This window comes from Heteronotia binoei, chromosome 1 (assembly GCF_032191835.1).
Source record: "Heteronotia binoei isolate CCM8104 ecotype False Entrance Well chromosome 1, APGP_CSIRO_Hbin_v1, whole genome shotgun sequence".
In the NCBI taxonomy this organism is placed as follows: Eukaryota; Metazoa; Chordata; class Lepidosauria; order Squamata; family Gekkonidae; genus Heteronotia; species Heteronotia binoei.
In genome coordinates this window covers 154,095,256-154,122,520 of record NC_083223.1, presented here as the reverse complement: position 1 = coordinate 154,122,520, position 27,265 = coordinate 154,095,256, and the positions used below count along the sequence as shown (strand labels likewise).

At 41.8% G+C, this 27,265-nt stretch overlaps 2 protein-coding genes across 2 annotated transcripts in view; both read right to left on the bottom strand.

Moving 5' to 3' along the window:
* Positions 1-4,437: 4,437 nt before the first annotated feature.
* On the bottom strand, positions 4,438-11,408 carry ACTA1 (actin alpha 1, skeletal muscle). The gene is made up of 7 exons (XM_060242882.1): positions 11,052-11,408; positions 8,940-9,080; positions 7,750-8,074; positions 6,691-6,852; positions 6,037-6,228; positions 5,741-5,922; positions 4,438-4,871 (listed from the first exon to the last, which is right to left on the bottom strand). The coding sequence occupies exons 2-7, from the start codon at positions 9,066-9,068 to the stop codon at positions 4,728-4,730; spliced, it is 1,134 nt and encodes a 377-aa protein (XP_060098865.1). The 5' UTR covers positions 9,069-9,080; positions 11,052-11,408; the 3' UTR covers positions 4,438-4,727.
* Positions 11,409-18,715: 7,307 nt separating this feature from the next.
* Positions 18,716-27,265, bottom strand: part of NUP133 (nucleoporin 133) — a 37,719-nt gene continuing 29,169 nt past the window's right edge. The window contains exons 21-26 of the mRNA XM_060242874.1: positions 26,216-26,351; positions 23,867-23,985; positions 22,071-22,151; positions 21,149-21,213; positions 19,435-19,523; positions 18,716-19,125 (exon numbers count right to left, since the gene is read on the bottom strand). Coding sequence (XP_060098857.1) covers positions 18,989-19,125; positions 19,435-19,523; positions 21,149-21,213; positions 22,071-22,151; positions 23,867-23,985; positions 26,216-26,351 — 627 coding nt within the window. The 3' untranslated portion in view covers positions 18,716-18,988. The remainder of the gene's footprint in view (positions 19,126-19,434; positions 19,524-21,148; positions 21,214-22,070; positions 22,152-23,866; positions 23,986-26,215; positions 26,352-27,265) is intronic.

Here is a 27,265-nt window from a genome sequence, read left to right as displayed (position 1 = left end):
GGTGCCACCCTCCTGCCGGGAGGTGCCGCAAAATGAGCAGCCTGTCACTAATAACACAGGTCAAGATGCAGGACAGGAACCCGGAAGTGACCGACAGGCTGCTTCAGCTGGCCGCTGCGCCGGCCCCCTGGGTCCCACAACGATGGGACCGATGCCACAGGGACGGGCTCGAAACACTCTATAACCCCTCAAAAGAACAGCAGTCTAGCTCGCTTCCCCCGAGCCCTGCCGCTATAAGCCTCAAGGGGGCTCATTTTGCGGTATCTCCCGGTGGGAGGGTGGCACCCGCACTGGACACATATCAAATGAAAGAGGGGGCGAAGGGCTATCAGAAACAGCCAGTGGAGGGAGTCGGGAGCCCACCCCACTGGGGGAGCCACACCCCGAAAGTGATGAAGGTGGCGCGATAGAGCCAACAGAGCAAACAGGACAAACAGGACAAAATAAATAGGCTGCATTATGCAGCACAGTTGAGAAAGTGCCTTATCCCATATAGTGATGAAGTAAATACAGGATTTGAGAACAAAATTGCACCAGAAGACACAAACACAAAGCTCCCTTACACTGAATCAGTGCTTGGGTCCACCAAAGTCAGTATTGTCTACTCCAGGGGTGGCCAGAGTTGCTTAACAAAAGAGCAACACAGAATAAAGGTCAGATGTTTGAGAGCTGCAAGACATGAACATCGGATATTTGAGAGCCACGGAAGGAAGGAAGGAAGGAAGGAAGGAAGGAAGGAAGGAAGGAAGGAAGGAAGGAAGGAAGGAAGGAAGGAAGGAAGGGAGGGAGGGAGGAAGGCAGGCCACCCCCTCCCGCCAACCGCCCCCCCCCGCTTTCGGCCCCCTCCCTCCCTGCCTGCCGGCTTACCTTCTCCCATGGCGTGGCCTCCCCTCCGGGCGGGCGGGCTGGCCAGGAGGCACAGCGGCAGCTGGTGCTGCTGGCGGCGCTGCTGGCGGGGCTGGCGGCGGCTGAGGAGGAGGCGGCCGAGCCCACCGACCCGGGGCCTCCCACCACGCCGCCGCCGCTGGCCCGCCTCCCGCTCCAGCCACCGCTGCCGCCACCACCTCCCTCCGCGGGCCTCCAGCGCCGGCCTCTCCGCCACCTCCCCCTCCGCCACCGGGGCCCTACGCCAGGGAGAGGAGCCGTCGGGCTGCGTGCGCGGGCGGGGGAGGCGGCAAGTGAGGGAGGGAGCGTCCCTGCGCGTGCGCACGGCGATTGGCGGCGGTGTGGTGGGCCCTACGCCGCCCACGCTCCTGGCCCCGCGCATGTGCAGAGCCCGCCACACCGCCGCCAATCGCCGTGCGCATGTACAGGGACGCTCCCTCCCTCACTCGCCGCCTTCCCCGCCCGTGCGCGCGGCCCAACGGCTCCTCTCGCTGGCTAAACCGGGATCTCTAATGGTCCCGGTATAGCCAGCCCGGGAGGCAGGAATTTGCAGCCAGAAACGGGACTTTCCCGGGTGACCGGGACGGTCTGGCCACCCTAAGATCATCACACAGCCTAACCTATCCTCAAATGGTTGTTATTGTGAGGATTAAGTGGAGGAGAGGGGAACAATATGAAAAGTTGCTTTGATTCCCTGTTCAGGGGGGAAAAGGGGATATAAATAAATAGTAATAATAATGAGCAGGGGTTCATTCCCCTAATATTTTCTATCTTATTTGACTCTGTGGTCTCTTTGATATACCACACACCTTCCCCCACATCCCTGTCCTGCCTATAGAGCTTATTATACCCAGGGATTACCATATCCTGTTATTTTCCCCATTCCACCATATTTCTGAAACACCTACTATATCTCGATTGTCACTCAGCACCAAGCACTCCAGCTCCCCATCTTGGCATGGAGTCAGTAAGCCACACCAAAGTATTGCCTTGCCAGTTTGTCACTGGACATCCATTGTATGCAACACTTCCAGTAAGGCATTCTGGAAAGCCAGTTTAATTCATTACTAAGCATTATGAGCTGGGTTTATTTGACTGAACACATCTTCATGTATGTTTCCTTTGGCACAGGGCCTGTGGCTTGCACCTGCTTTTTGTACACTGTGACTAAGCTGCTGAAGGCATTGGTATTGTTTCCGTTACAATACAGCAACTGCCAAATGGAATGGCTGTGGCTTGGTAGATAGAAGGACCCAGGTTCTGTGCCTGAGGTGCTGGGGGACCGCTATCAGGCACAGCAGCAATTCTGAGCTACAAGGCCAATGGAGCAAGGCTGTTTTGTACAGCTGAAAGCATAAGCAGGGTTCTTGTTCAAACACAGCAATCCTAGCCTTGGCCCATCACCCTCTCAAAGCTAGTGTTTTACCTGCTGCATAGTGCTAAAGATACCCAACAGCAGCCCAAAGGATTATGTGGGATGTGATCTGGAAGACTATTAGGGAACTGAGTTTGGTGACAACTGATATTCAAAGTGTAGAGGGTGGGGGAACTTAAACTTGTCCCAATTAGGGAAGGATGGAAACAAAGTTGCCAATTGGATAGGAAGAATGTCCCGTCCTTTAATAGAAGTTTTTTGAGTGCAACTGGGCAGTTGAAGCTTTTCATGGCATGGAGCTAAATACCATCAACTGCTAATTGCTAAAGCGACAGCTAGAGGAACCAATTTAAAAGCTGGCAACTCTAGATGGGAATGCCCTTACTGTGAGTGAGTGGAAAGGATTAGTGGGATTTTTATATTGTCTACTGCTATCTAGTACATAAAAAATGAGGAAGAGAGAAGGCTAGACTGCAAGGGAATGAAGGCGATTCCTTTTTGTTCAGCCAAGAGGTCGCCCCTAGTTTAGATGCGAGCCTTCCGGTAGGGAAACATCTTATTGCACAATTCTGTAACTGCTCTGAGCCCAGAGGACACCACAAGTTCAAGGTAAATTAGACCAAATGACCTTCAGGCCCCTTCCAATTTTAGAGTAGCTCAGTGAAGAATATGATGTGATCAAAAGATAACAGCTGGGATGGGACATCCTTTAGCAAACCAACTGTAGTGGGCTGATCTGACCTGACCTCTGGGGTATTTTAGTCCCTTGGCTCAACTAGATTCAACACCCAGTAATCAAAGAAGGGTCTGAAGTTGAGGGGCAAAGCATATGTTTTTGCATAGGCAAGATTTCAGTTTTGACTCTTGGTGTCTCAAGTTGCAGGATGTCAACAGATCTTTCCTTAAAAACTGGAGCGCTTCTGCCAACCATAATATTCAATCTAGAACAGGGTCCTCAACCTTTTTGAGCCTGTGGGCAGGGCCAGCCCTAGACTGTCTGGCTCCCTAGGAAAGGCTAACTTCTGGTGCCCCCCCCCTCTGATAATATCAACAAGTCACAAGGGTGGTGCCCGATTCAACACCCCCTGAAGGCTAGTGCCCTAACCAATGCCTAGTAGCAGGGCTGGCCCTGCCTGTGGGACCTTTGACACAGAATGCAGTCACAAAATGGCTGCTGCAGGAAGTGGAGCCAGCCACAAAATGTCAGGGGGTGAAGTCATGCATAACTCTATTGGTAACACTTCAACATTTTAGGCAGAAACTCTGCCTGACAGGATGCCTTTTGAAAAGTATATGTATGTTTCCTTGCTTTCACACAGCTTTATCTTCAGCCATGCAGTGCTGTGATAGCAGCAGTTGACAAAGTTTTTAAAAATTTTCACAGCCAATCAGATCTCCAGTGGCCAATCAGAAGCCCTGCTGGGCAAAAGTCCCATTTTCCGAAAACACTTGGTGGGCACCAGGAAAGGTACTGGCTGATGGCATGACATCCACAGGTACCACGCTGGGGACCCCCAACCAAAAGAGCTTAGTATAAGGCAGCTACTTATAGCCTTAGAAGGGAATTTTGAATCCTGCAGCTAAGCAACTGTTTTCAGAAAGAAGCTGAATGGAAGCTCGCCTGGTATGAAAGTTTATACAGGCATCTCTGCATAATTTGATTGCAAAAGCAGAGACTGGGCTTTTATTTTGCAAAATCATAGGCATAGGAACACTAATGTTACTGAAATTCTTTGTCTTGTTTAGAAAGATAATCAAATTCTAATTAGTTCTGAGTGGTAGTGTAGTACAGTGTGGGTGTATTAGATTTGCACATGGAATCAAACCCCTCCCTGCCCAACTGTACCCACTGGGTAGCCTTAGACATATGACTAATCTTTGTATACCCAGCTGGAGAATAGGTTATGCGTATATTTCAGGCAAATGTCCTCTCCCTTTCATATGGGTACTTCACAGAGAACTGTGTGTGAAGTATTCTGGAAAATCAAAGCCAGGTGAAATGACATAGCAAGGTTGTGATATGAACTGACCCACATAGCATTCTCCCTAAGTGCATAATCCCTCCTCACTCTGTTTTCTATAACACAATCACACACCCCAAAAATGTAGAACAAATATTTTGAAAGATTCCATCCCAGAAGAGTCCAGAGCAATAAAGGACATCAAAGACAGCCGTATTGGGGCATGACAGAATGACTTATGATTTAATGCTTCTTGAAGTTTTTTTTTGTTTCCTTCCACAGGGCATGGTTTGAAAAATAACAAAATGAGGTAAAATAAATTAATTTTATGTACACTTTACATACACTCTGTGTCACATGGCGTGTGCAGCAACAGTAACAAAGACATTGTTACAAAGTAGAAAGTTAACGTGGCCATTGCAGGTGTTCAACAGCCTGCAATTCACAATGTCGTCATCCTGAGACTGGTTAACAAGTAATAATGATCCTTCTTTTTGTAAACATGTTTAGAAGCATTTACGGTGGACAATGGATGGGCCAGCTTCATCATATTCCTGTTTTGTGATCCACATCTGCTGGAAGGTGGACAGAGAAGCCAGGATGGAACCACCGATCCAAACAGAGTACTTACGCTCAGGAGGAGCAATGATCTACAAGAAGCAAAAGAGAACAATTCAGTTAGCAAAATGGGGGTAATCAATGATTGGGGGGTATCAAAGATAGCAATGATTTTGCAACAGAGGATCAAGCATTCTTTCTTAAAAGAATACTTGATCCCCTGTTGCAAAATCATTGCTATCTTTGATACCCCCCGAACCAGCAAACCAAAGATAGACAACCATCAGCATACTGCAGTGCTTTGGACCACTCATTTTCTGCCATATGTGTAAGGGCTAGACTTGTATTGTCTTGGTGTTGTAGGAGTGGAAAATACACAAGAATGATATCTAACCCAGTCCCCAAGCATCAGTTCACATCCTCCGCATTCTTTAACACCCAGCACACAGTTGTATTAAACAGTAAATTATCTGGCAGAGTTTGGACTGGACTGTTACACAAGCAGACAGGAATGTGCAAAAAGCTGAGCCACACCAGCAGAGCCTTAAGGAGATTGCTTGAGCCTTCCTGCATAAGCATAGGAGACTGATCTACAGTTTAAACTGAATTCCACAGTGGCTATTAGCCACAGCTTATCATTGGCAGTGATGCTCTGTATTCTTGGTGGTTGGGGGAGCACAGTGGGAGGGCTTCTAGTGTCCTGGCCCCACTAGTGGAACTGACTTCAAATCTGTAACTAATATTTTCTGGACTGGACCCAATATTTTTCATACATTCTTTACAAATGATAAAAAATTTTAAGGAAGGGAACCATGTTCTCCTTTTTCCTGGTGTACACGACTGAAGAGTTCTTCAACCGTTTGATGCAATACTAAAGTCAATTATCTGCATTGTACCTTCCTTTAGCAAATTCTGCAGTATACACAAACATTCTGTCAGTAATCCATGGAATGAAATCTACCTTGATTTTCATTGTGCTGGGAGCCAAAGCAGTGATCTCCTTCTGCATGCGGTCAGCAATACCAGGGTACATTGTGGTACCACCAGACATGACATTGTTGGCATACAGGTCCTTCCTGATGTCAATATCGCACTTCATGATGCTGTTGTAGGTTGTCTCATGAATACCAGCAGACTCCATACCTGGTGACATTGAGAAGATTAAGGAACAGAGAAATGAATGTACCAACTTGATCACATACATGATAGGTGCTTCACAGGAGAGAGATGATTGGGAAGAATCCCTTATTTACCTACCAATGAAAGATGGCTGGAAAAGGGTCTCTGGGCAACGGAAACGTTCATTGCCAATGGTGATGACCTGCCCATCAGGCAATTCATAGCTCTTTTCCAGAGAGGAGGAGGAGGCAGCAGTAGCCATCTCATTCTCAAAGTCCAGAGCCACGTAGCACAGTTTTTCCTTGATGTCACGGACAATCTCACGCTCAGCTGTCAAAAAGAACAGAGGAAGAAGAATTAGCAGCCTGCCAAGAAAGAACAAAGCATCCAACCAGCAGAGAATGAGAAAATGGGCATAGACAAATTGTACGTAACTGTGACGCTCAGTTTTAAACAAGGTGTGCATCTGCCTCTAGAAGGAGAGCACATGTGAGAATTTCTAGCTTGTGCTATTTAAGAATGAAGCCAATAGCACAATGTGCTTTCTCTGGAATTTAAAGTCACGATTCCACGGAGTCTGGCAGCATTAACCAAGCATAAAAATGCCAAGCATGTGCATTAGCCTCTGGGCTCATACTGTGCTTGTTAAAGAAAGCCAAAATGACAACTTCCTTAAAAGAGAACTGTGCCAAGGGCTTCTTAGAGGGCAGGGGAGTCAGTGACAAAAGGCATTTACAGAGCAAGTAAATACAAGTCGAATGGTGCTAGAGCTGAGGAGGTTGTTCTTCTTACCGGTGGTGACAAAAGAGTAGCCTCTCTCAGTCAGGATCTTCATCAGGTAGTCAGTGAGGTCCCGGCCAGCCAGGTCCAAACGCATGATGGCATGTGGCAGGGCATAACCCTCATAGATGGGTACATTGTGGGTGACACCATCGCCAGAGTCCAGCACAATACCTACAAAAAATAGGTGTAGAAGAATTAACAAAATGGACTGCAAAACCTTCTTACAACAATCTGCAGTGTTGGGTTTACTTGGGATGGACCTTGTCTATGTTTAAATAAGCATACAAGAAATTTCCAGTAGTAACACAGGCAGTGTTAGCAGGCAAGGGTTCCCTTTCCTTAAGTAGTTATGTGAGCACCTCACTATGTTTAACTGGATAAAATTCCAGATAAGAGCTCAGGTAATTGGCTGGGTTCCTCTTTCTCTTAGTGGGCTGATGGAGTTTTTGTTAGTACCTAGAAGGCAGAGTGCCACTAAAGGCAACAAAGAGATGTAGTATCAGACTGTCTGTAATCTGTGTGTGTGATATGAAGTTGCAGCTCACTTAAGGCAACCCCACTGAGTTTTCAAGTAAGTGATCGAGCACAGATGTTTGCACCATTGCCTTCATCTGCGAAGTCTTCCTTGGTTGTCCCCCAACCAAGTACCAACCCTGCTTAGCTTCTGAGATCTGATGAGATCAGGCTATACTATACCATTCTGCATCCCTGTAATATCTTTTAAAAGGTAAAGGTAGTCCCCTGTGCAAGCACCGAGTCACTACCGACCCATGGGGTGACGTCACATCATGACAACTTCTTGGCAGACTTTTTGTTGTGGGGTGGCTTGCCATTGTCTTCCCCAGTCATCTACACTTTACCCCCAGCAAGCTGGGTACTTACTGGGTAAGAATATCTTTAGTGCCTTTTATTTATCTTTCCTTGCCTGATAAGGCCATGCCTGTAATTTGGTGCCACCTTCCCTGGTAATTTTCAGACTATGACTTCATGCTTAAAAGAAATGGTAACTAATGGATTTCCTTTGACATCCTCACTTTCTGCTCCTCCCTTTTTAGCACTGTCACTCACCAGTGGTACGGCCAGAGGCATAGAGGGACAGCACAGCCTGGATGGCCACATACATGGCAGGGACGTTGAAGGTCTCAAACATGATCTGGGTCATCTTTTCACGGTTGGCCTTGGGGTTCAGAGGGGCCTCAGTGAGCAGGGTGGGGTGCTCCTCAGGGGCCACACGGAGCTCATTGTAGAAGGTGTGATGCCAGATCTTCTCCATGTCATCCCAGTTGGTGATGATGCCATGCTCAATGGGGTACTTCAGGGTCAGGATACCTCTTTTGCTTTGAGCTTCATCCCCTACGTAGGAGTCTTTTTGACCCATACCCACCATAACACCCTAGGAAGGAAGTGGGAAAGGGCTCAGCATCTCCCATAAGAACATAAGAAGAGCCCTGCTAGATCAAACCAATAGTCCATCTAGTCAAGCATCCTGTCTCACACAGTGACCAAGCAGTTCCTCTGGAGAGACAACAACAGGGCATAGAGGCTGAGGTCTTCCCCTGATGTTGCCTCATGGCTCTAGGATTCAGAGGATTAGTGCCTCTGGATGTGAAGGTTCCCCTAGTAGCTATTGACAGATATCCTCCATGAATCTATCTAATCCTCTCTTAAAGCTGTTTACTCCCGTGGCAATCACTACATCCTCTGGCAGCATATTCTACATTGTAATCACTTTCTGTGTAAAGTAGTATTTCCTTTCATCCATTTTGAATCTACTGCCTATCTTCATTGAATAACCTCGAGTTCTAAGCAAAGAAGCATTAGATTATCTCCTGTCAAGACTCTGACCTACTTCCTACTAAGCAGGAAGATGATACAAGATATTTGGCAGGAAAAAAAACCTAGCAGCTGCAGCACTGGATATGTTTAGGTAGCTGGACTACAGAGATTATATCCTTGTTTTATAAAATGATTAGCACTGTAACCATTTAGATAGAATGGTCAGCTGGCTCTTATTCTTATGTATGTCTATTCATTATGTGAAGCAAGTACAGGCTTGTGGACAACGCTTACTATCTCAATAAAACTTGGTTGGTCTTAAAAGTGCAATTTGACTCCTGCTTTGTTCAACTGCTTCAGACCAACACGGCTGCCCTTTGGACCTCCTATTTATACCCACCTTATCCCCCATATAATGCCCTATAACAAATATCATGCAGTTGGAGGCCAAAAGTGTAGCTTTGTCATAAGAGACAAGGTACCTGATGGCGGGGGCGGCCAACAATGGAGGGGAACACAGCCCTGGGAGCATCATCCCCAGCGAAGCCAGCCTTCACCAGGCCGGAGCCATTGTCGCACACGAGCGCAGTGGTCTCATCCTCATCACACATGGTGTCGGCTTTCTGTAGAGGGAGCAACAAAAAAAGAGTTCATAAGAGGGGAACAAAACCCACCCAGCATTCATCCACCGCTATGTTAATGATAATTTAATATAACTTGTAAATTGTTTTAATGATGATTTTATAATTATAACTGTTGATGTATATTATATTTTTATGCTGTGAGCCGCCCTGAGCCTGCCCCGGCGGGGAGGGCAGGATACAAATAAAAATTATTATTATTATTACTGCTACCCAGCATTCATCTTCTGCTTATGGATTTGAAAAATGCTGCTTGAGGACAGTTTGAATAGTTCCTCAAGCCACGAAAATAGCCAGTGGACTCTAGCAGAATTTCACTCTACAGAAGTTTAGCAGGTTTCCTCAGGTTTATGGAAAAGGGCAGTCCAATAGAGCAGAGTCTGCTCATTGGATAATCAGCTATTACCCTTAGTTTGAACAGGCAAATCTGAGGAAAGCAGCTCATGTCAGGCTCAGATTTCCTCCCTTATCTCAACTCACCTGTTTACTCCACTAAAATGTAAACACTATTTCAAAACAACAACATAAATAATAGCTAGCTACCCAGTACAAGTTAAAGTATTTGGATATAACCAGTTTAAGAGCTTTATCCATAACAATGTTTAAAGCCACTGGTTTTAATAAGACTTGCTTCCAAAGCAAGCTGGTTTCAGATTTAGACTCTCCACCCCAAGCAAATCTAAGTACTTCCATTTAAATGAGTTGTGCTTCAGAAGTCTGCCCATCTCTGCCTCTTTATATCAATACTAAACACATATACCTGGAATGAAGTATCTCTGTCACTCCCAAGTAAGTGCACTTCAGAGATTTTGCAATGATTACCTCTTCTGCCTCCCGATACCACACTTTAATACCAGATTAAAGTGACCAGAAATTTCAGGTGATAAAGGGGATCCTTTTTCTTTTTTAAAAAGCCCTCTTAAGTGGAGATACTACAAAACCGGTTCCCATTTTTTTAAAAAATGAAAATTTTGTGCTAATCCGAATAGCAGGCACATAGTAAGATCTCGAAAATACAGGTTATTTTTGAAAACTGGGGAGGTGGGAAGAATGGAATATATAATAGGCAATAAAGCACTTCAAATCATGCATCCTTGGAATGCATTTAAAACAGTTGTTATGGTTAAGGCATTTCTAGACAATGCTAATTGCAAAAGGTGGAAGCAACTGGACAGCTGAATGGCCCTGCAGACAAAGATCTCTCATCCCCAAGCAGAAGTGAGTGACAGAGATTGCCAGCTGGCTGAGTCTTTCTTCTCTGCCTGAAACCACAGAGGCCATATAGAATTAGACAAATGCAGCACAAAAATGTAATCATCTACAAATGAAACAGCTTCTTCTATTTGTAGTCCAACATCTTCTGTCTCACCTACAGTTAACATTCACCAGTATACAAGCAAAACAAAGCAGTGTGATGGATCCTTCAGATGCAGACCCATTCCAATTTCTGGCCATTCATCTGTAAACTGCAGTGGAACCAGCACATTTCTAGCAATGAGCTGATCTGATCATTTAAGCTTGGCCTGAGGGCAGTTCTGGGTTGTCCTTTTCCTTATTGGTTCCAGCTGGTTAATTACTTGCCCCAAGTTCATGGCAGGGGCAGAAGCTAAGCCCACCCTTTCAGAACTTCACTGACAGTGAAGACTGAAGAGGAGTTATTATTGCTTAAAGCCTCAAGAAAAGTTTACTCATTACTAAAAAGGCTGCTTACAGCTTTGCCTTGTTTAAAAGCCGCTAGGCCAAGGCACTATCTACATTGTCATGAAAACAAGAAAACTGTAGCAGTAATTACTGAGAGAGGGGAGGGCTAGACACAGAAAGAGAGGCTGGTTACTCCTTCCATTGGGAACTCCTCAGCTGATTGGTTGCTCAGTAGGGCAGTGTTTGGTCTCTTCCTCCTCTGGCCCAATCCCTGCCTCGCTCCCTCCCTCTCTCCCCCACCCACCTACCTACCTAGGGTTGGTTCCTGGCTCTCAGCTCCGGTTGCTGCTACTCCCAGCTCTGCCGCTCGGTGCCTTGAGAGAGCGCGGAGATTTTTATATAGGCTCTGGCCGGCCTCTCCCCTCCCATGCCCGCGTCCGGCATGGCCCCCTCCGCAGACCCACAGGAATGTCTCCATATTTGGCTGTTGGGCATCAAGCGAACCCTGGCGGTCCGGCCGGAGCCCCCCAGGCACCTTGCGCTGCCGCGGGGCTGCCCAAAGAAGGAGCGCCTGGCCGGGGCCCAGGTAACACGGGCCGGGCCGTATAAGGAGTGTCTGCCGGTCGGGACCTCCTCCGACCCCGGGCCACGAGGGCTCTGTCCCCAGCCCTGAAAGGAGAAGCCCCCGGCGCTGGGAGGAGGGACCCAGGGGTGTGCGCGCGCGGAGGGGGCCCCGGTGGCCGGCAGCGCGAAGAAGAGAAGGCAGGAAGGAAGCGCTGGCGGGTGGGGAGAAGGGGAGACCCGGCGGCGCTGGGACCCGACATCAGAAGCAGGATGCGGCTTGCCCGGCCCCCTTCGGAGTACGCGCCTGGGTTTGGGAGCCCTACTGCCCCAGCTTGTGTCTGTTTCCACAGAAGGGATTCCCACTTCGTTCGTTGGGAATTACTTCCAGATACAACAAAGTTGGACTCCAGTAGCGCCTTTAAGACCAACAAAGGTTTATTGAGAATGTAAGCTTTCGTATGCTAAAAGCACACTTCATCAGACAATGAAGTGGGGTAAATGATCTTAAAGGTAGATCCAAGAGGGCAGCATGTTGGTCTGAGGCAGTTGAACAAAGCAGGAGTCAAGGGGCACCTTTAAGACCAACCAAGTTTTATTGAGATCGTAAGCTTTCATGTGCTCTCTAAGCACACTTCTGCTGGACTTCAACTTTTGTTCTATTGCTTCAGACCAACCTTTCAATATACTTTCCAATTGGATTTTGCCAGTTCACACAGTAAAATCCAGTTTGAAAGTGGATTGAAATTGCATTATTTAGTCTGTGTGATTGCAGCCGTAGTTAAACGAAGCCTATTCTGGATTAATTCTAATCCAATTTAGGGAGTGTAGACAAAAATCACACCTGGATGAATTCTAATGTACTTTTATTTTGTACCAAACTTACGATCAGTAAGTACTGTTTTACACAGGGCCGGAACTAGAGGGGACAGAGGGGGTGCCGTCGGAGGGGTGTGTGTGCCAAACTGGGTATGGAGTGCATTCTATTCTATTGGCCCATAAAATAGAATGGGCCCATTAGGGGGCATCATATTTTAATTTTGCCCCACCCCCTCAAAAAACATGTAGATTCAGTCCTGGTTTAGTTTGGATTGATTTTTCTGTTGATATGTACAAACACTGTTTATAGCTCACCTATTTGGAAGATCCACCAAACTCAAGGGAATTTACTTTCCTATTCATGACTTTAGAATTGAATTGGGGCAGAAATATGACCTAATGTCCTTCTCACTCTAATTTGAAAACAACCACTAAATAGTTTTGTATTCCTAGTAACCAACCCTGCATTCCTAGAATTGTTTAACTGGAGTTAATTAAGACTGTGTTAGTAATAAACACTTCATCAGAGGAAAATGTTATCAAAATTAAAGTGGTCTGATTTCAGGCCTTTAAAGATGAAGGAAGCACAGTATCCTGCTGGTACTTTGTTTAGCTGGCTCATAGTCCCTAAACATGTGGCATATATTATATGCAGAGGGGAAAGCCTTTTCCCTCTTGGCTCACACAGTAGATACAGATTGGGGTTCTTTCACTGTCAGTTTGCTTCCTCCCTGCTGTTGGATATGGTTACAGGAGGAGGCATCAGAGTAAATTATTTGTATTTAATTAAATTCAGAATGAATGAGTGTTAACTTTTTGAAAGGTCCAAAAATATCTTGACTGAATGCGAAGCATAATTGCATTGGCACATCAGCTATTTTTAGAATCAGTTCCATTCAACTTCTCAACAACTGGATGAATAACTAATAATTCTACATAGCAGAAACAATAGCTGAAAAACAGGGAAGGGGTTTAAAGCCTCATGGCTGAACTAGAATTTTAACCCAAGCCTTCTCAATTGACTAAGGGCTATAAGGCACGTTCTTGAGTCATAATACCTGTAAAGGATTGTGATGCTGTACAAAATTCACTTGCAAAGTAACATGTATATGAGAAAGATCTGACAATGTATGTTGATTGGTGACTAAGTCATCATGACAGACTTGGTGTGGGGGAAGGAATTGCTAAATACCATACAGACCACTTTTAATGATTTAAAATGCTGTGCAAAATCAGTTTATATATAGATGATGATGATGATGATAAATAGTCAAGGGTCTGGCTAGGTGCCAGATTGCACTGAAGAGTTACCATACACCACAGGCTTGCTCTACTTAATGCTATTTATACTACTAAAGTCTTCTGATTTAAAAAAAAAATCTCAAGAGATTCATATCTAGTTAAGGCCATAGAGGACTTTAATGATAGGTTTAGGGAACAGGTAGCTGTCCCCATTAGGATGGGAAGTGGTACTACACCGTATTAAGGATACTGAATTGCTAGCTTAAGAAGACTGTGCTGATGTATTGAGCAGCTTAGAAGAAAGTAATCGTCACCAGGGTTTCAGAAAGTGCAGCAGAGACAATTACTTTTCAGCAGTTTCACAGGCAAGATAAACCCCAAATCCTAATTTATGGGGATTACACAAATAGACATTTATGTAGTTTCTGCTAAAGTTCCAAGATATAAAAGTATGACAATGAATGCCACCATTTTGACTGATACCTATCATATGTGAGACTTTACTAGCTTTTGCAATATAGTTCTTCCAAACTATAAACTGTATGATTAGGTATTTGTTAAAATGGCACTACCAACTTGAGAAATTGGCATCCAGTATAGAATTCTGTATTTCATCACAGAATACAAACAGCTGTGTACATAAGAATATGGCTTTAGTTGCATGTTTTCAATACTGGTAATACCATAGTAGTTAGCAGCAGTAGTGGTGTAATGTTATCTGAAAATGAATTATTCTAGTTATGTATATGAGGCTACTAATGAATACATTCCATTAATGAGATTTAAAGATGGAGTTATGTGTGTATGTGTAGCACACACCATACTCATGCAAACATGAACAGTTGTTATGGTAAAAAGCATTTCTAGACAATGCTAACTGCAAAGAATGGAGATTCAGGTTTTTCACGTGTGCTGCTATTTTTAAGAACATTTAAATACACACAAAACTTGAACACCTAAAACTGAATGAGATTGCCCATAGCTGAGTGTCACTTTATGTAAAAGCAGAAAAAGTTGCCAAAATTGGGAGAATGAAGAGGGACATTACTGCATATAAAACTGCATTAAACACAGCAAGTTGATGAATATTAGATAGCAACGGTTCAAATTGAGTTTTTAAAAGCTAGATTGTCTTGAGGTAATAGATGAGAATTGTTCCTCTATAGCAGTGCTACAATCCACAGCACTGTATTGTTCTAAAGATGCTAAGTAGTTCACTTCGAATAATTATTTCAGAAAGATATTTAGTGAAGTTTCTTTCTGCAGGCATCAGTAGTCTATCCAGAAGTCAAGAGATGCTGCACAATAACAGCATCAAAAAGAGAGTTTGCAATGTTTGGATCAATCCCCAATATAATTTTATACCTCCCCATCTTCTGCAGCCCTTCCCCACAGCTGCTTCAGGTTGTAAGAGCCTCATGACTGTGGCTTGGCATTCAGAGATCCACAGACCCTCTCGTAGAAATCTAAGATTCCGAGCCAAAGCCAAACTATGTGTGGCATTCTTGGCAAACCTGTGTGTCTACAGAAAAGCCATCAAGTTCAATCAAGTTTACATTAGATTAGATATGTTACCTATTTAATTGTGAGCTTGCCCCCTAGGCATAGTCATGGCACACTTGTTGATAGCAAGACTAAATAGATCCATTCTTTTTAAATTAATCTATAACATTTTGAATTTTAAAAGATACGGGATTAAATTAGCCACTTTAATATAGTACATCAGATGTTTTTGTTAACAGCCAGATATTGCAAAGAAAGTCCTACCAAATGTAAGACTGATTCTCATGTATATGCAATTCCCTCATAACAATCTTGCGAACCATGAACTGGATACCTATTTTAAGACTTAATGGCACCCATCTTGCAAACAGCCATACATCAAAGTGCCTTGGCATTACCCTTGACAGGGCCTTGAGCTATAAACACAATCTTACCAATGTAGCAGTGAAAATACACATGTGAAACAATATTCTCCAAAAATTCTGTGGTACAACTTGGGGTGCATCTGCTACACTACAACACTTAGATGCTCAGCCCTGGGGTTGGTGTATAGTACTGTGGAATATGGTGCTTCAGTGAGGTTCAGCAGCTTCCATATCCACAAGCTTGATGTCCAACTCAACATAACGAGAACCATCAATGGATGTATTAAACCCACTGACCTATTGGCTACCTACATTGTGCCTCATGACTCCCTTACATATCCGAAGGCAAGATGGTGGTCTTTGTGAATATAAAAAGATAACTGAACACAGAGAATTGCCCACCCACAGACATGGCTGACACAGGTCTATCCAGACTAACACCTAGCAATAAGAGCTACACAAATCCTGCAATTACAAAATTTCAATCTAGGGAGTGAATGGTTGCAAACATGGATGCAATCAGTTCCACCTGATATCCCTAATCTGATAAACATCAATGAGAGGCCCGCAGGATTTGACTTGCCACATAAAGTACAGAAGACAGCTAATAGAATACTAACAGGTCTTGGCAGTTGTGCAGACCTGTTATTTAAATGGGGCAAAATATCAAGACTCCAATGCAGTTGTGGTGCAGCTTGCCAAACTGTTTTCTGTCTGTCACAGGAATGTGAGTGTTGTGCTTTCCAGGGAGATATGATGGAGATCTTTGAAGTCTCCTTAGCTACGACTGAGAAGATTGAAAAGTTAGATATTAATATTTAGGGGGATTGCCCAATTGGTTTGCATACCCATTGTATAATCTTGTATATTATTATATACATCCTGTCTGTAACTCTGTTGTATGATAAATAAATAATAATACCCCATAAATCAGATTGATAACATCAGTCCAAAAGTTTATGTAGCATCAGATGGTGAGCTCTGACTCCCAAAAACCTATGCTGGAATAAATGTTGCTAGTCTTTAAGAAGTCTTACAAACTCCTACTTTATTTTGCTGCTAAAGACTAACTTGGCCACTAATCTGAGACTTAATATAAAAGCAAACGCTGCACTTATATAATTTTAGGAAGTCATGTAAGACCAGGCCACTATACTTTTTACTGATAAAAATATTGTATGTTAACAATGGAAAAAGGATATTACAGTTAATATAATTTTTTTTTTAAAAAAAAAGAGTTGGACAATATGTTCATTAGAATGGATACAGGCAGTGCATGGAAATTACATGTTTAGCTATGTTATGATTGGCAGTATTGCAATAGAATAATTTTGGTAATAAATTCATTTCATTTGTAAAGGTTTCTCTAATCCCTCCAAGCAAGTGGCATTTCCCCTGTAAACATTCTCGGGGATTAGAATGCAGGAAGATAGGCATGAAGGACTAAACCAATATTTTCTTAGTACTCTGCTACAACAGAAACAAGTCAGGTCAAATTCCAGCAATGAGAGCTGAGTAAGAGAAAAGTTGATCTCCATAGGAGACATTGCTGTAGCTTCTCAAGTCTGTCTCAGTGTAAGTAACAACTTTACACCCTTGCCAGCTACTTTAAATCATATTATGGTTTCAGAAGTGTCACCTGGAAGCTGCAGCATTTTCCCCCTTTTAAAGAATTCATACATTTTGTAAAGAAATAGGTGGATTTTAAATTCTCAGCACAGCATATTCTTGGTGAATGGAAAATACTGTAGAAATAAATTATCCCCAGTAGAATGTAACAAGATGCAATCTGCAGAGATAAATTTCTACATGTGGATACTTTCCTGGTTTGTGCACAAATCCTGCATCTCCAGAGTCTATACATGTGTTGTTTTTCTGGCCTGTACATACACACATCTGAAAAAACAGGCTTCTGTGTGAGGCTACTGGAAATTTGCTAAAATGTTACCTCCTCTTTTTTTGCAAGATTACTTGTCACACTGTGCCTTTTTGCAATTATATGCTGGATTGATGCCGGGATTCCACTCACAATGAGCTCCATGGTTGCCAAAAAATAGCTGGCATTTCTGTGCATCCAGAAATATATTAGGCTCTTTAGACAATCAAGTTCTAAGGAAACTTACTATCACCTTCGTCATACCATTGTGCAGGAAAAGCTTATTATCTGACCCCCTTTTCTAGCTTTAAAAGTGAATTTATTAAAAGTTGCATTTGTTGTTCAAGTTACAAACAAGTTAAACCCTGAAATGAAGAAGTGTTTTGACTGCGTTGGAACAACTGGCTGCAAAATGTAGCTGCCTCAAGTTATTTTTGTTTTGTGCTGAAAATTGATTTAATTCTTACAACCTACTCCTAAAGATATGCACCCGTGCTTTAATAGTTTGTGATATTACACATCACAGAACAGTTACTTTTTGCCCAAATTGGAAATAAAGAGCACCACCCGTTTCAAAAAGAGTCTCCAAAAGAAAATACTGTTTTCGCAGTTGCGATAACACCTTCTGTGTGAGTAATCTTTAAATTACATTCCCCAGTTAAAATAATTACTTGGGCAAACTGACTCTGGGAAAATCATTACTACCGGCTTTCATAGCACTTCTCTGTTGAACATAAGTTGAGAAAAACTCCGGCAAGATCTTCAGGTTCATTGGGACTGCACATTGTTTGCTAAACACAACGCTTATTATAAACTAATACAGAAAGCATGGGGATAATAAGAATAGGACACACCTCTTCTTTTCCCAAACATGTTCCATGTATTAGTTTTAAAATATTTTCCTACAACTATTCTATATCCTCAAACACTTTAGATCTTTTTTTAATGCAGAACTGAGGTATATTAAATGACTCCCTGCTATGTAGTATGCATCTATTTCTAGTAGTGCTAATACATTTTTTCTTCTATGTCTGAACATCTCCAGATAAGTCTGTTCTTCCAAACATGTTCAGATCCTCTGCTCTCAGAGCCGTATTAGTAGAGCAAGAAGGGAAGCCATGGAATGAAAGCTGTGCTTTTAAAACTAGAAATTGGATTCTCTTCAACTGATTTAACTTATGACCTTTTCAGCTGCTGGATCAAGTTCTTTTCGCAGGCATCTAGCCAGGAGAGAGAAGTAAAATGTAAGGGGATGCAATCTGCTAGGCAGTCAATCCGTGTGTGCTTAGCTGTCTACAGAAAGATTCTCTTGTAACATTTATTAAAGCAACCTAAATTGATCCATATTAACCCATCAGCTCTGAGAAGTCAAGAATTTTGTGGATTGTGCAGCAAATAACTACCAACCTGATATTGAGGAAACAGTCATGTAAAGTATCTTCCAGGAGAGACTCTCAGAAGAACTGCTTTCTAGGCTTTTTGCCATTACCAAGACTGTAGTAGAACATGTTACCATTCTGTGGTGAGCACTGGAAAGTCTCATTCTTTTATATGTAAAGCATATGAGGATCTGTATTGTGTTTGTGTGGAAAGCATTACTCAAAATAAGATAAGATGCATGAATAACGATTTGTTTTCAGAAACGGAACACTGGATTATGGAAATGAGAGAAAGTTTGTTCTAAACCATGCCTTTCAATTCACTTGTGGAATACTTGGAGAAACTTGCTTATATACAACTAAGTTTTCTTCTTTTAAAAATAGAAAATCACCTAGGTTTCTATAGACACTCCATTCTTCAGCAGTGTTTTCTTGTAAATGCTTTATTTCAACTTCAAGACAGTGTAAAAAAGTGACTGTTTAATTCTTTCTGAAATTCAAAACTCATGTCCGTCTGTAGACATAAAATTCATAATTTGCTTTCAAAACAAATTCAAAGTATGGGTTGGATGTTAAATTTCCAAGTTCATTGGCTTGCAGCAAATCCTTCACCTCTGGTAGATATTTACTGAGCTGAACTCCTACAAACAGAAAGAACAGTGTGTTAGTCAGTGTGCTTGGTTATTATAGAAAAGTACAGGCTATCTTGCCTGGAGCTGCGATACAGCAACAGTACTACCATCTTTACAGTGGGATTAAGTTTTAATTTTCAAAATAAAAAAGGCAACTTCCTTTGGCCCTTTGCAAATAAATTCTCACTTCAATTTTGACAGTAATGTATTTGTATCTTTGTTGCAAATGCTATTTTTTCCTGCTCCTTTAATAACACAGGTGTTATACATATATATAAGAAGATTTACAGATATTTTTAATACAGCAAAACAATATACCTTCTTTCAGCAGCTTTTGTAGTATTTTTACAAATATGCTGTCTTTAGAGGCATCAATTGGATCATATTTGCCTTCTGAACTAGACCAACTGTAATCAAAAAATAAAAGCGATAAAGTAGCCTGCTGCATTTGAAATAACATTACTAAACTAAAATTTCCAATGCGTTTTTTCCTGTGTACTTTTTTAGCTCAATTATTTGCAATTGTCTTGCACATTTAACTAGTACTGATCACTGAAGTTCAGAAATGTCAAAGCAATATTGTTAAAAGGTATGCTGTATATTATAAAAATTCAAATTGAAAAAGTTACTAGAAGCACATCTCAATGTTGTGGATATGCGCTTCACTACAACTATTACAATGCAGTCTAGGCTCTGCTGAAAAGAAACATGGAAACGTTGGCACTAGCCTGGCTCCTTCAACAATATTACCAGTCAAGTTCCCGGGAGCCTGTGCTACAGAAATCAATACCAGCCAAATAGCAACACTGGTAGGCACAATCAACATTGACACCAAAGGACATGGAAATACCTTTTAAAGCTTCTGGTTTATTGTTCACAGTATTACATATGTGGGCACCAGGGCAAACATTAATGCACCCTTATATGTAGGTAGTTAATTGTCTGGCTAAGAGGTTAACTGAACTCTCAGACTGCCAAGGTGCATCTGTTGAAAGAGAAATCTGAAATCATACTCTTGAGTTCCAGTATGGTGTGAATAAATATTATTAGTCATAACAACAGTAATATCCCTGGCCACAGCACAGTTACTATGCACAAGACTGCACTGTAAGAAAGGTGTAGCCCTTCCCTAAATAATAAAAAAGATTTAAAAACAACCCCTCCCCCCATAAAACTATTTTCCAAACCTTTTGATAAGGTACTAAACCTGATGTGATGAGACCCAAGGTGATGAGAAAATTTCCTATGATGCTTATTGTATGTATTTCTTGTATATCTACCATACTTTCCATTCATTCCTGCTGAAATGGTGGTAGTGAACAGAATGAAGGAAACAATCTGCTACCATGTTAGGAAGTCATTAAGGATGCCCCCATGAGCATCCAATTGCTACCCAAGAATTCAGTACCATAGACAGAGATAAAACTTGGAAATATAAGAGTTATGCTCACTCCTACAGGACAGGTAGGACAGAGAATACAAATGTACTACTTTAAAGTGGACTTGGCATTCACAAGAACATGATTATGCTTCTTAATCTAAAGGTTCTTCGATGGGCAAACACAGTGAAATGCTTAAATACGCTACTTGAATAAAGATCAATTTCTAACAATACCCGGCCTGCAAAACAGATATCAAACTCTAACAGAATTATATTTAGAATTTAAATACTAGTTTTGAATGCTAATCTCTGTTCAATTAACAAAGAGGAGTACTGTTCACAATAGAACCTGTGCCCTAATCTGTCTACGATTCAGAAAAGGAAAGACACTGCACTTGCAAATACTGACCCTCTTCAGAACATGGAATAAGTGTTTAATTAAAAAAATTAAAAGCAGGCACTGCAGTTTGTCTGTGGCTCGCAAACTGGGCACACCATGAACCACACCGCTTTTTCCCAGTTCATGTCCATCCCTAATACCATACATTATTCTAAATAGTATATCCTTTTTTGTATCATCTGAATAGTCAATCAGACATCAGAAATTAGAAGACAGTACAACATTTAACACAAATAATTTTGTTTACTTACTTGTCTCTCAGGAGAGCCTTGCTAAGTATCTTCAGTTTCAGATCATTTATATCCACTTGCTCATCCTTCATTTAAAATGGAGAAAAAAATCTTACATTTGATATTTCAGAGGAAAAGTGTGATTTGCTGCAAATTTGATAGCTCGTCTAAGCTATAAACTATATTACTGAAAATAGGGAACAGGTTTCAGTTTTACAGGTGTGCTCCAGAAGAAATTCATGTGGGATGGAGAATGGAAGATGAAAAAGGAGGCAGCTAAGAGATATGGAGCCCAGATGGTTCAAATTTTTGAAAAATGCTAGTAAATGCAAAAGGAGAAAAATTATGTTATTCTATCAAAAGGCAATCAAGATAGTTTAAACAGATATCCAAATAATGGAAGGCAAGAGAAATAGCAGAAGATGACAAAGCAGCGACTACTTTAGACAGTAATGATGGGAAGGAACAATGCCAAGAACAGAGGAAATAAGCAAATGAAAGAGCTTGACAAAATGAGATGATGCCAAGGGTTATGGACAAAAGAGATTACAGTTGTTGTTTTTTTTTTGGGGGGGGGGATGAAACAATCATGCAAAACTGTAAATTCACCTTTAAAATGGGTGTTTAGTGAAATTTGTAAAGATTTTCTTAAGGAGCATCACCTGACTATTTTTATTCATGATTCTATGCAGTTATTTGAAAGCTATTCTAATAATCAACCTTCAAAAGACAATCAGCCTTCTAACCCTTTAAAAAATTGTGCCATGGTTAGAACACTGATATGTTTTGTTCTGAAAGGCTTGATCCTATAAAAAGACAGCCAGCAACAGCAAGTCCACATTAGCTGCCAAAAGGACTAACAACTTAAAGTATCTTCTTGTATACAGAGGGTAAAATCTATTATTCCTTACAATGTTTCACTGACCTCTGATCATTCTCATACCTCATCAATATATTCAAGTAGATCAAGTGCCTTCTTGAAGTCGAATTCATTAGCCCTCCTGTTCTCATCACATATGTACAGCTAGAGTATAAAGAGTGAAATACAAACATTATTTTAAGTCTCCAGAGAAGTGTAACTGATCTTGTGAAGAACTCAGTGTGGGAAGTCCACCCTGTATTCCAACAAATGACCTTTTCAGGGAAATATGCCTTGATTCAGCAGCAGGTATTTTTATAGTAAGGGAGAGAGAGAGACAGAGTCAAGGTTTAGAAATGCATTCCACCCATATTACAATGGAAAGACTGCACTGATGTAAGGCTGCTATATGATAGGCTTCAAATCTGTATACCATTTAAGGCTGCAGCATTCCCAGTCTATTGTGCTAGGAACATAGTTCCACAAATAAATACTCCATTATAGAAATTAGCTTTATTTGCATACTGGTGAAGACCTAATAATAATCTACAGTGTCTCTAAACTAGATAAAGTTCTAGCAACCTTTTCTAGCTCCATACAACCTTTTCTACTTAATACCTGAATATGTTTATTTTCCAACTGAGACCAACAATATAACATGGACTTTTACACAATATGCCTTCAGTTTAGATTGTAAACTGAAAATTAACATCTAGTTATTATTATTGTATTACCATTCACAACTGCTGACTGAAAGATTAAGTAACTTCCCAAGAGCAATTAAAACCAAAAGGCAATTGTACCAATGTCTGGAAAATTCTTAAGTAGCAGGTCTTTCTATGACAGCCAGCGTGGAGTAGTGGGTGAAGTGTCAGATTAGGATCTGGGAAACCCAGATTCTAATCTTTGTCTATCATTGAAGTTTACTGGGTGACTACCTTGGACCAGTCCACACTCTTAGCCTATCCTGCCTTACAGGGTTGTTGTGAGGGTAAAATGGAAATGAGGAGAACAATGTAAAGGTCTTTGGGTCTCCCTCACTGGGGAGAAAGGTGGAATATAAATAAAAGAATACAGTACTCTGTTTTTGTTGCCATTCTGCTCTGTTAAAAAAATTTCTACACTACCATGCATTTCTGTTTAGTTTACAACTACCTTTTGCCTTTTTGGTAAACGGGATACCAGCATGCTGCTGTGAGAGATTTGATGTGGGGCCTGAAAAATCAGATACAGATTTCTCAGTAATGCAAGAGAGAGCAGAAAAGTGTCTTGATTTTTAGCAAAGGTGGTTACAGAAACTCTTCCCACCCTACTCACAGTTATTCAGTGCTCTTGCTATACCCAAACAGCAATAACCTAGATCTTCTTTTTGCCTCGAGAATGGTGAAAAAAAAAGAGAAAGGTGTTCCTACATTTGTAGTACCTTTATCTAGCTAACTACACTTCAGCCCCTACAGCTCACTCACTTCAATACAATGCTGAAGTACAAGAAGCACCATCTTTTTAATTTAGAGTTGCTATCAACAGTATTAGTACTGTAAAGCATGTCTGGGGCTACATGAGCATTCAGCTGAATTGGATCCCTACCCATCTTGCCCACTGAATTTTTAAAAATGCCATATCTGTAGGGAGGAGGTATAACTGTCACTACTTAATAATTGCTTCAAGAAAGGCATAAGGAATCTAGGGGGGAAAGGGAGCAACGTAACACACAGAGAAAAGAGCTCTAATATGACCAGTTTCCATACAGAAATACCGTTCTTCAAAGTATTTCAGACCAGCAATCTAATATGTTAGTCTGACACACAAAAACAAATTGAAGATCCAGTTCCTTAAATAAAGTGGAGACTTCAGCCCACTGTCAAGACAGCACTACATACCTCTATCAGCTGTGGAGCACTTAAGACAGGCATTTCGTTAAGGTTTAATTCTCTCTCAGCCAACAACTGTTCAGGTAGAGTATCCTGGTACAGCAGAAAGCACTCTTGTTCTGTCATTTCTTGTAAGACAAAGAATGATGCACATTATTTTCATTACAGAATAAAAGTGAGTGTGAGTAAAATAATGTTTTCCAAAGTTTTTATTAGTTTAATTTGTGTGTGAGTTTCATGCTCCCCAAAAGCCTCTCTCAACAAGCCTCAACAGTTCAGAAAGATATTGGTATATTTTATTTGGAACAAAGAAAATACCTATAGTCAGACTGCCTATCCATAAAATAAGTGTAGTTTGAGTAAACTGAACTAAAGGAAGAATGGTCCACAGAATCTCTTAACTGAAGAATGGTCCACAATGAGTTAGGGAGAAACACCAGAGCTTCTGTGTGATAAAGCAAAGTATGTATGAACCAAGTCTAACCTAGCACCCTTTCCTTCGTACCCACCTAACAGTCACTAATTTTGTAGAAAAGTGCCCTTTATAACCATCTATCAATGCGCAAAGTGGTTCCCCTCAAAGCAATAGCTTCTTTAAATCTCTTCCATTTATTTTTGTGTGACAGTAAGATGTGACGAAGTGTGATGAAACAATTCATCTTCAATTAAACATTTAAGAGACTTTGCAAGGAAGGATAGTTCGTATTTACTAGCAAAACCCTGAAAAAGAACAAAACAGGACAGAACCCTTGTCAGCAACTATCCTTACTGCAGGGGATGCCTGAGAAGTAGTAGACAGCAGGTAGTGAGCTACTACATCAACACTCCTCCCACCCCATTTCTGCCTCACATTCTACAGTCACACTTTCTGGAAACTAGTAGGCATCTCTCAAGGGTTTCATTTGTTCCAGAGATTGTCAGTTCTGTAGTCCAAGTATAGAATTTAAGGGGCCTCACTGATAGCTGCTTTTACAGTGGTGAGTAACACATTTTGGCCATGTATTCAGTAGGACCTTTAAACTACAACTTCCAGCAATTGTCATGTGCCTACCAATAGTTAAGACCATAATTTGATACTCTATTTCCCCCTCCTATCTCTGCAATGACGTTCACTTTAAATTCTATGAGATTAAACATTAGTGTGTGGCCTTTCTAAACACATGCTTCCTATATAATATGCAAGTTTGTCCCTGTAAACCCTTGTTTAAAAAATGGTTAAACTAAAATACACAAAATTCCAATTCCAATACAAAATGGTCTAGATTTTCTTGGCTCAGTCTCATCGCATACTATATTAAAGTAGTCCATGAACATTTTTTTAAAAAAAATATTATCTTGATTTTTGTTGTTGTTATTTAGATTTGTGAATCACCTTATCCCAGCCGATGCCAGCCTCGAGACTATGTACATCAATTTAGAGGGCTCACAGGCAATAAATACCCTCAACTCAAATATTACTACAAAGTAGATAACAGCATCTTAAGGGATCGTCATTAAAAACAGACTTTTTTTAAAAAATGATGCAAATAACTTTGTTAAGTAAATCAAAGTTACATCAAGGGTGAAGTGTAAATTAAAGTAAGGGATCAAGTATGCTAAAAGTATCATTGCTACATAGATATGCAGTGATAATCATATCAAAAGGATGTACAACAGTATATAACAAAAGCAGCAGAAAACATCAGAAAAATAATAAATCTCAATAACATGGATTTTTAGGAATGACATTTTGCTTCGCTAGATAGTCTGCCCCTGGATACCAAAGTGTTTGAATTTTTTGTTGGCATTTTAGTAAATCCAGGATTAGGGAACTGTGTGTAATCTTATCTTACCTTATATAAAAGCAAACTGTGTTTTGCCACTGTTGAATCACTGGGAAAGCTTTGTCTCTCCATTTGACATTTGTTTTTAAAGCAAATTTGCTGTACTGGTTAAGAGTGCCGACTCTAATCTAGAAGAACTGGGTTTGATTCCCTACTCCTCCATATGCAGCTGATTGTATGGGCTTGGGTCAGTCATAACTTTTCTCAAAGGTGTCCTCTCAAGAGCAGTTCCTGAAAGAGCTCTCTCAGCCCCCCTTACTTCACAGGGTGTCTGTCGTGGGGCGAGCAAGGGAAAGGAGATTGTAAACTACTCTGAAACTCCATGTGAAGGGTGGGGTATAAATCCAATCTCTTCTCCTCGGTAGTGGGAAAAGAGCAGTGAGGAACTGCCAGATTGCTTTATAATGCAAACCTTGCCACTGGTGTCCATTTTCCACTGCTACTTGACAACTATAAAGCTGGTAAGATGCTAGATGTAACTAAAAAGGAGAATTCCACCATACATGCAAAAAAAAATTCATCTTTTAAAAATTACCTTCAATTTTTTCATTTGCTATCACATCTGATATGTCAGAAGCCAACACAGCTAGCTTACTCAAGCCAAGCAAAGTTTTCTTCCTCGCAAAGTACCGTGTTTCTGTATTTGCTAACTTCTGCAGAGTTCGGTGAGCCTAACATTGGGGGGGAAAAAACTGAAAGGCTGAATATATGGGTAAATAGACCAAAACCGCAATAATATAGAGATCTAAATAAATAATTTAAAATTCTTACTCTGTAGTTATATATTATGCCGTTTTATAAACTTTATCTTCAAATCTGAGACTAAGTAAGAAAATACTTTTCTTCCTATTCTATACTAATAATTATATAAAATGCTTCAAAAGAATATAATCCAGAGGCAGCTGGACTGTTCATTATAAAGTACGACACAGATTACAACATGGAGCTTGAAAGTCACAAATCAAGACAGGAACTGAGGCATGGCCAGCTTGGAGTACGCCATGTAGGAGCCTGTCTACATGCCGCATGGCCTATGGGGCACCACTAGGCGCCCCTCCCCACTTGCTAGCCAGTGCAGCGCCACCTCTTTCGCCCAAGACCCAGGCGGAGGAACAAGGCGGCTCGGCCTCACTCCCAGTCTGTCTCCCCTGTGAGCGAAGGCAGCCTGAGAATGAGGCAGAGGCCCTGCACTGCCACTTTCCCCCACCCGAGATTCAGGCGGGGGAAACAGGCAGCTCGGCCTGTGAGGGAATGCAGCCTTAAAGCCAGGCAGAGGCCCAGCACCCTCTTTCCCCCACCTGAAACCTGGCCAGAGGAAAGAGCTACCTCAGCCTTGCTCCCAAGGCTGCCTCCCCTGCGTGGGAAGGCAGCCCAACAGCCAGGCAGGGACCCAGTGCCACCTCTTTACCCACCTGAGACTTGGGCGGAGGAAAGAGCTGGCTCAGCCTCACTTCCAGGTTGCCTCCTCTGCAAGGGAAGGCAGGCTAAGAGCAAGGCAGAGGCCCTGCACTGCTTCTTTTCCCTAGCCGACTTAGGCAGAGGAAAGAGCTGGCACCACGGGGACCTCCTCCCCACCATTTAAATA

Bases quoted from the DNA above. Each gene is read 5' to 3' on its own strand.
- ACTA1 (XM_060242882.1), bottom strand. From the start codon at position 9,068: ATGTGTGATGAGGATGAGACCACTGCGCTCGTGTGCGACAATGGCTCC. The intron at 8,075-8,939 runs GTACCTTGTCTC...CTTCCTTCCTAG, and splicing joins TTGGCCGCCCCCGCCATCAG to GGTGTTATGGTGGGTATGGG. The intron at 6,229-6,690 runs GTAAGAAGAACA...TCTTTTTGACAG, and splicing joins CTACTCTTTTGTCACCACCG to CTGAGCGTGAGATTGTCCGT.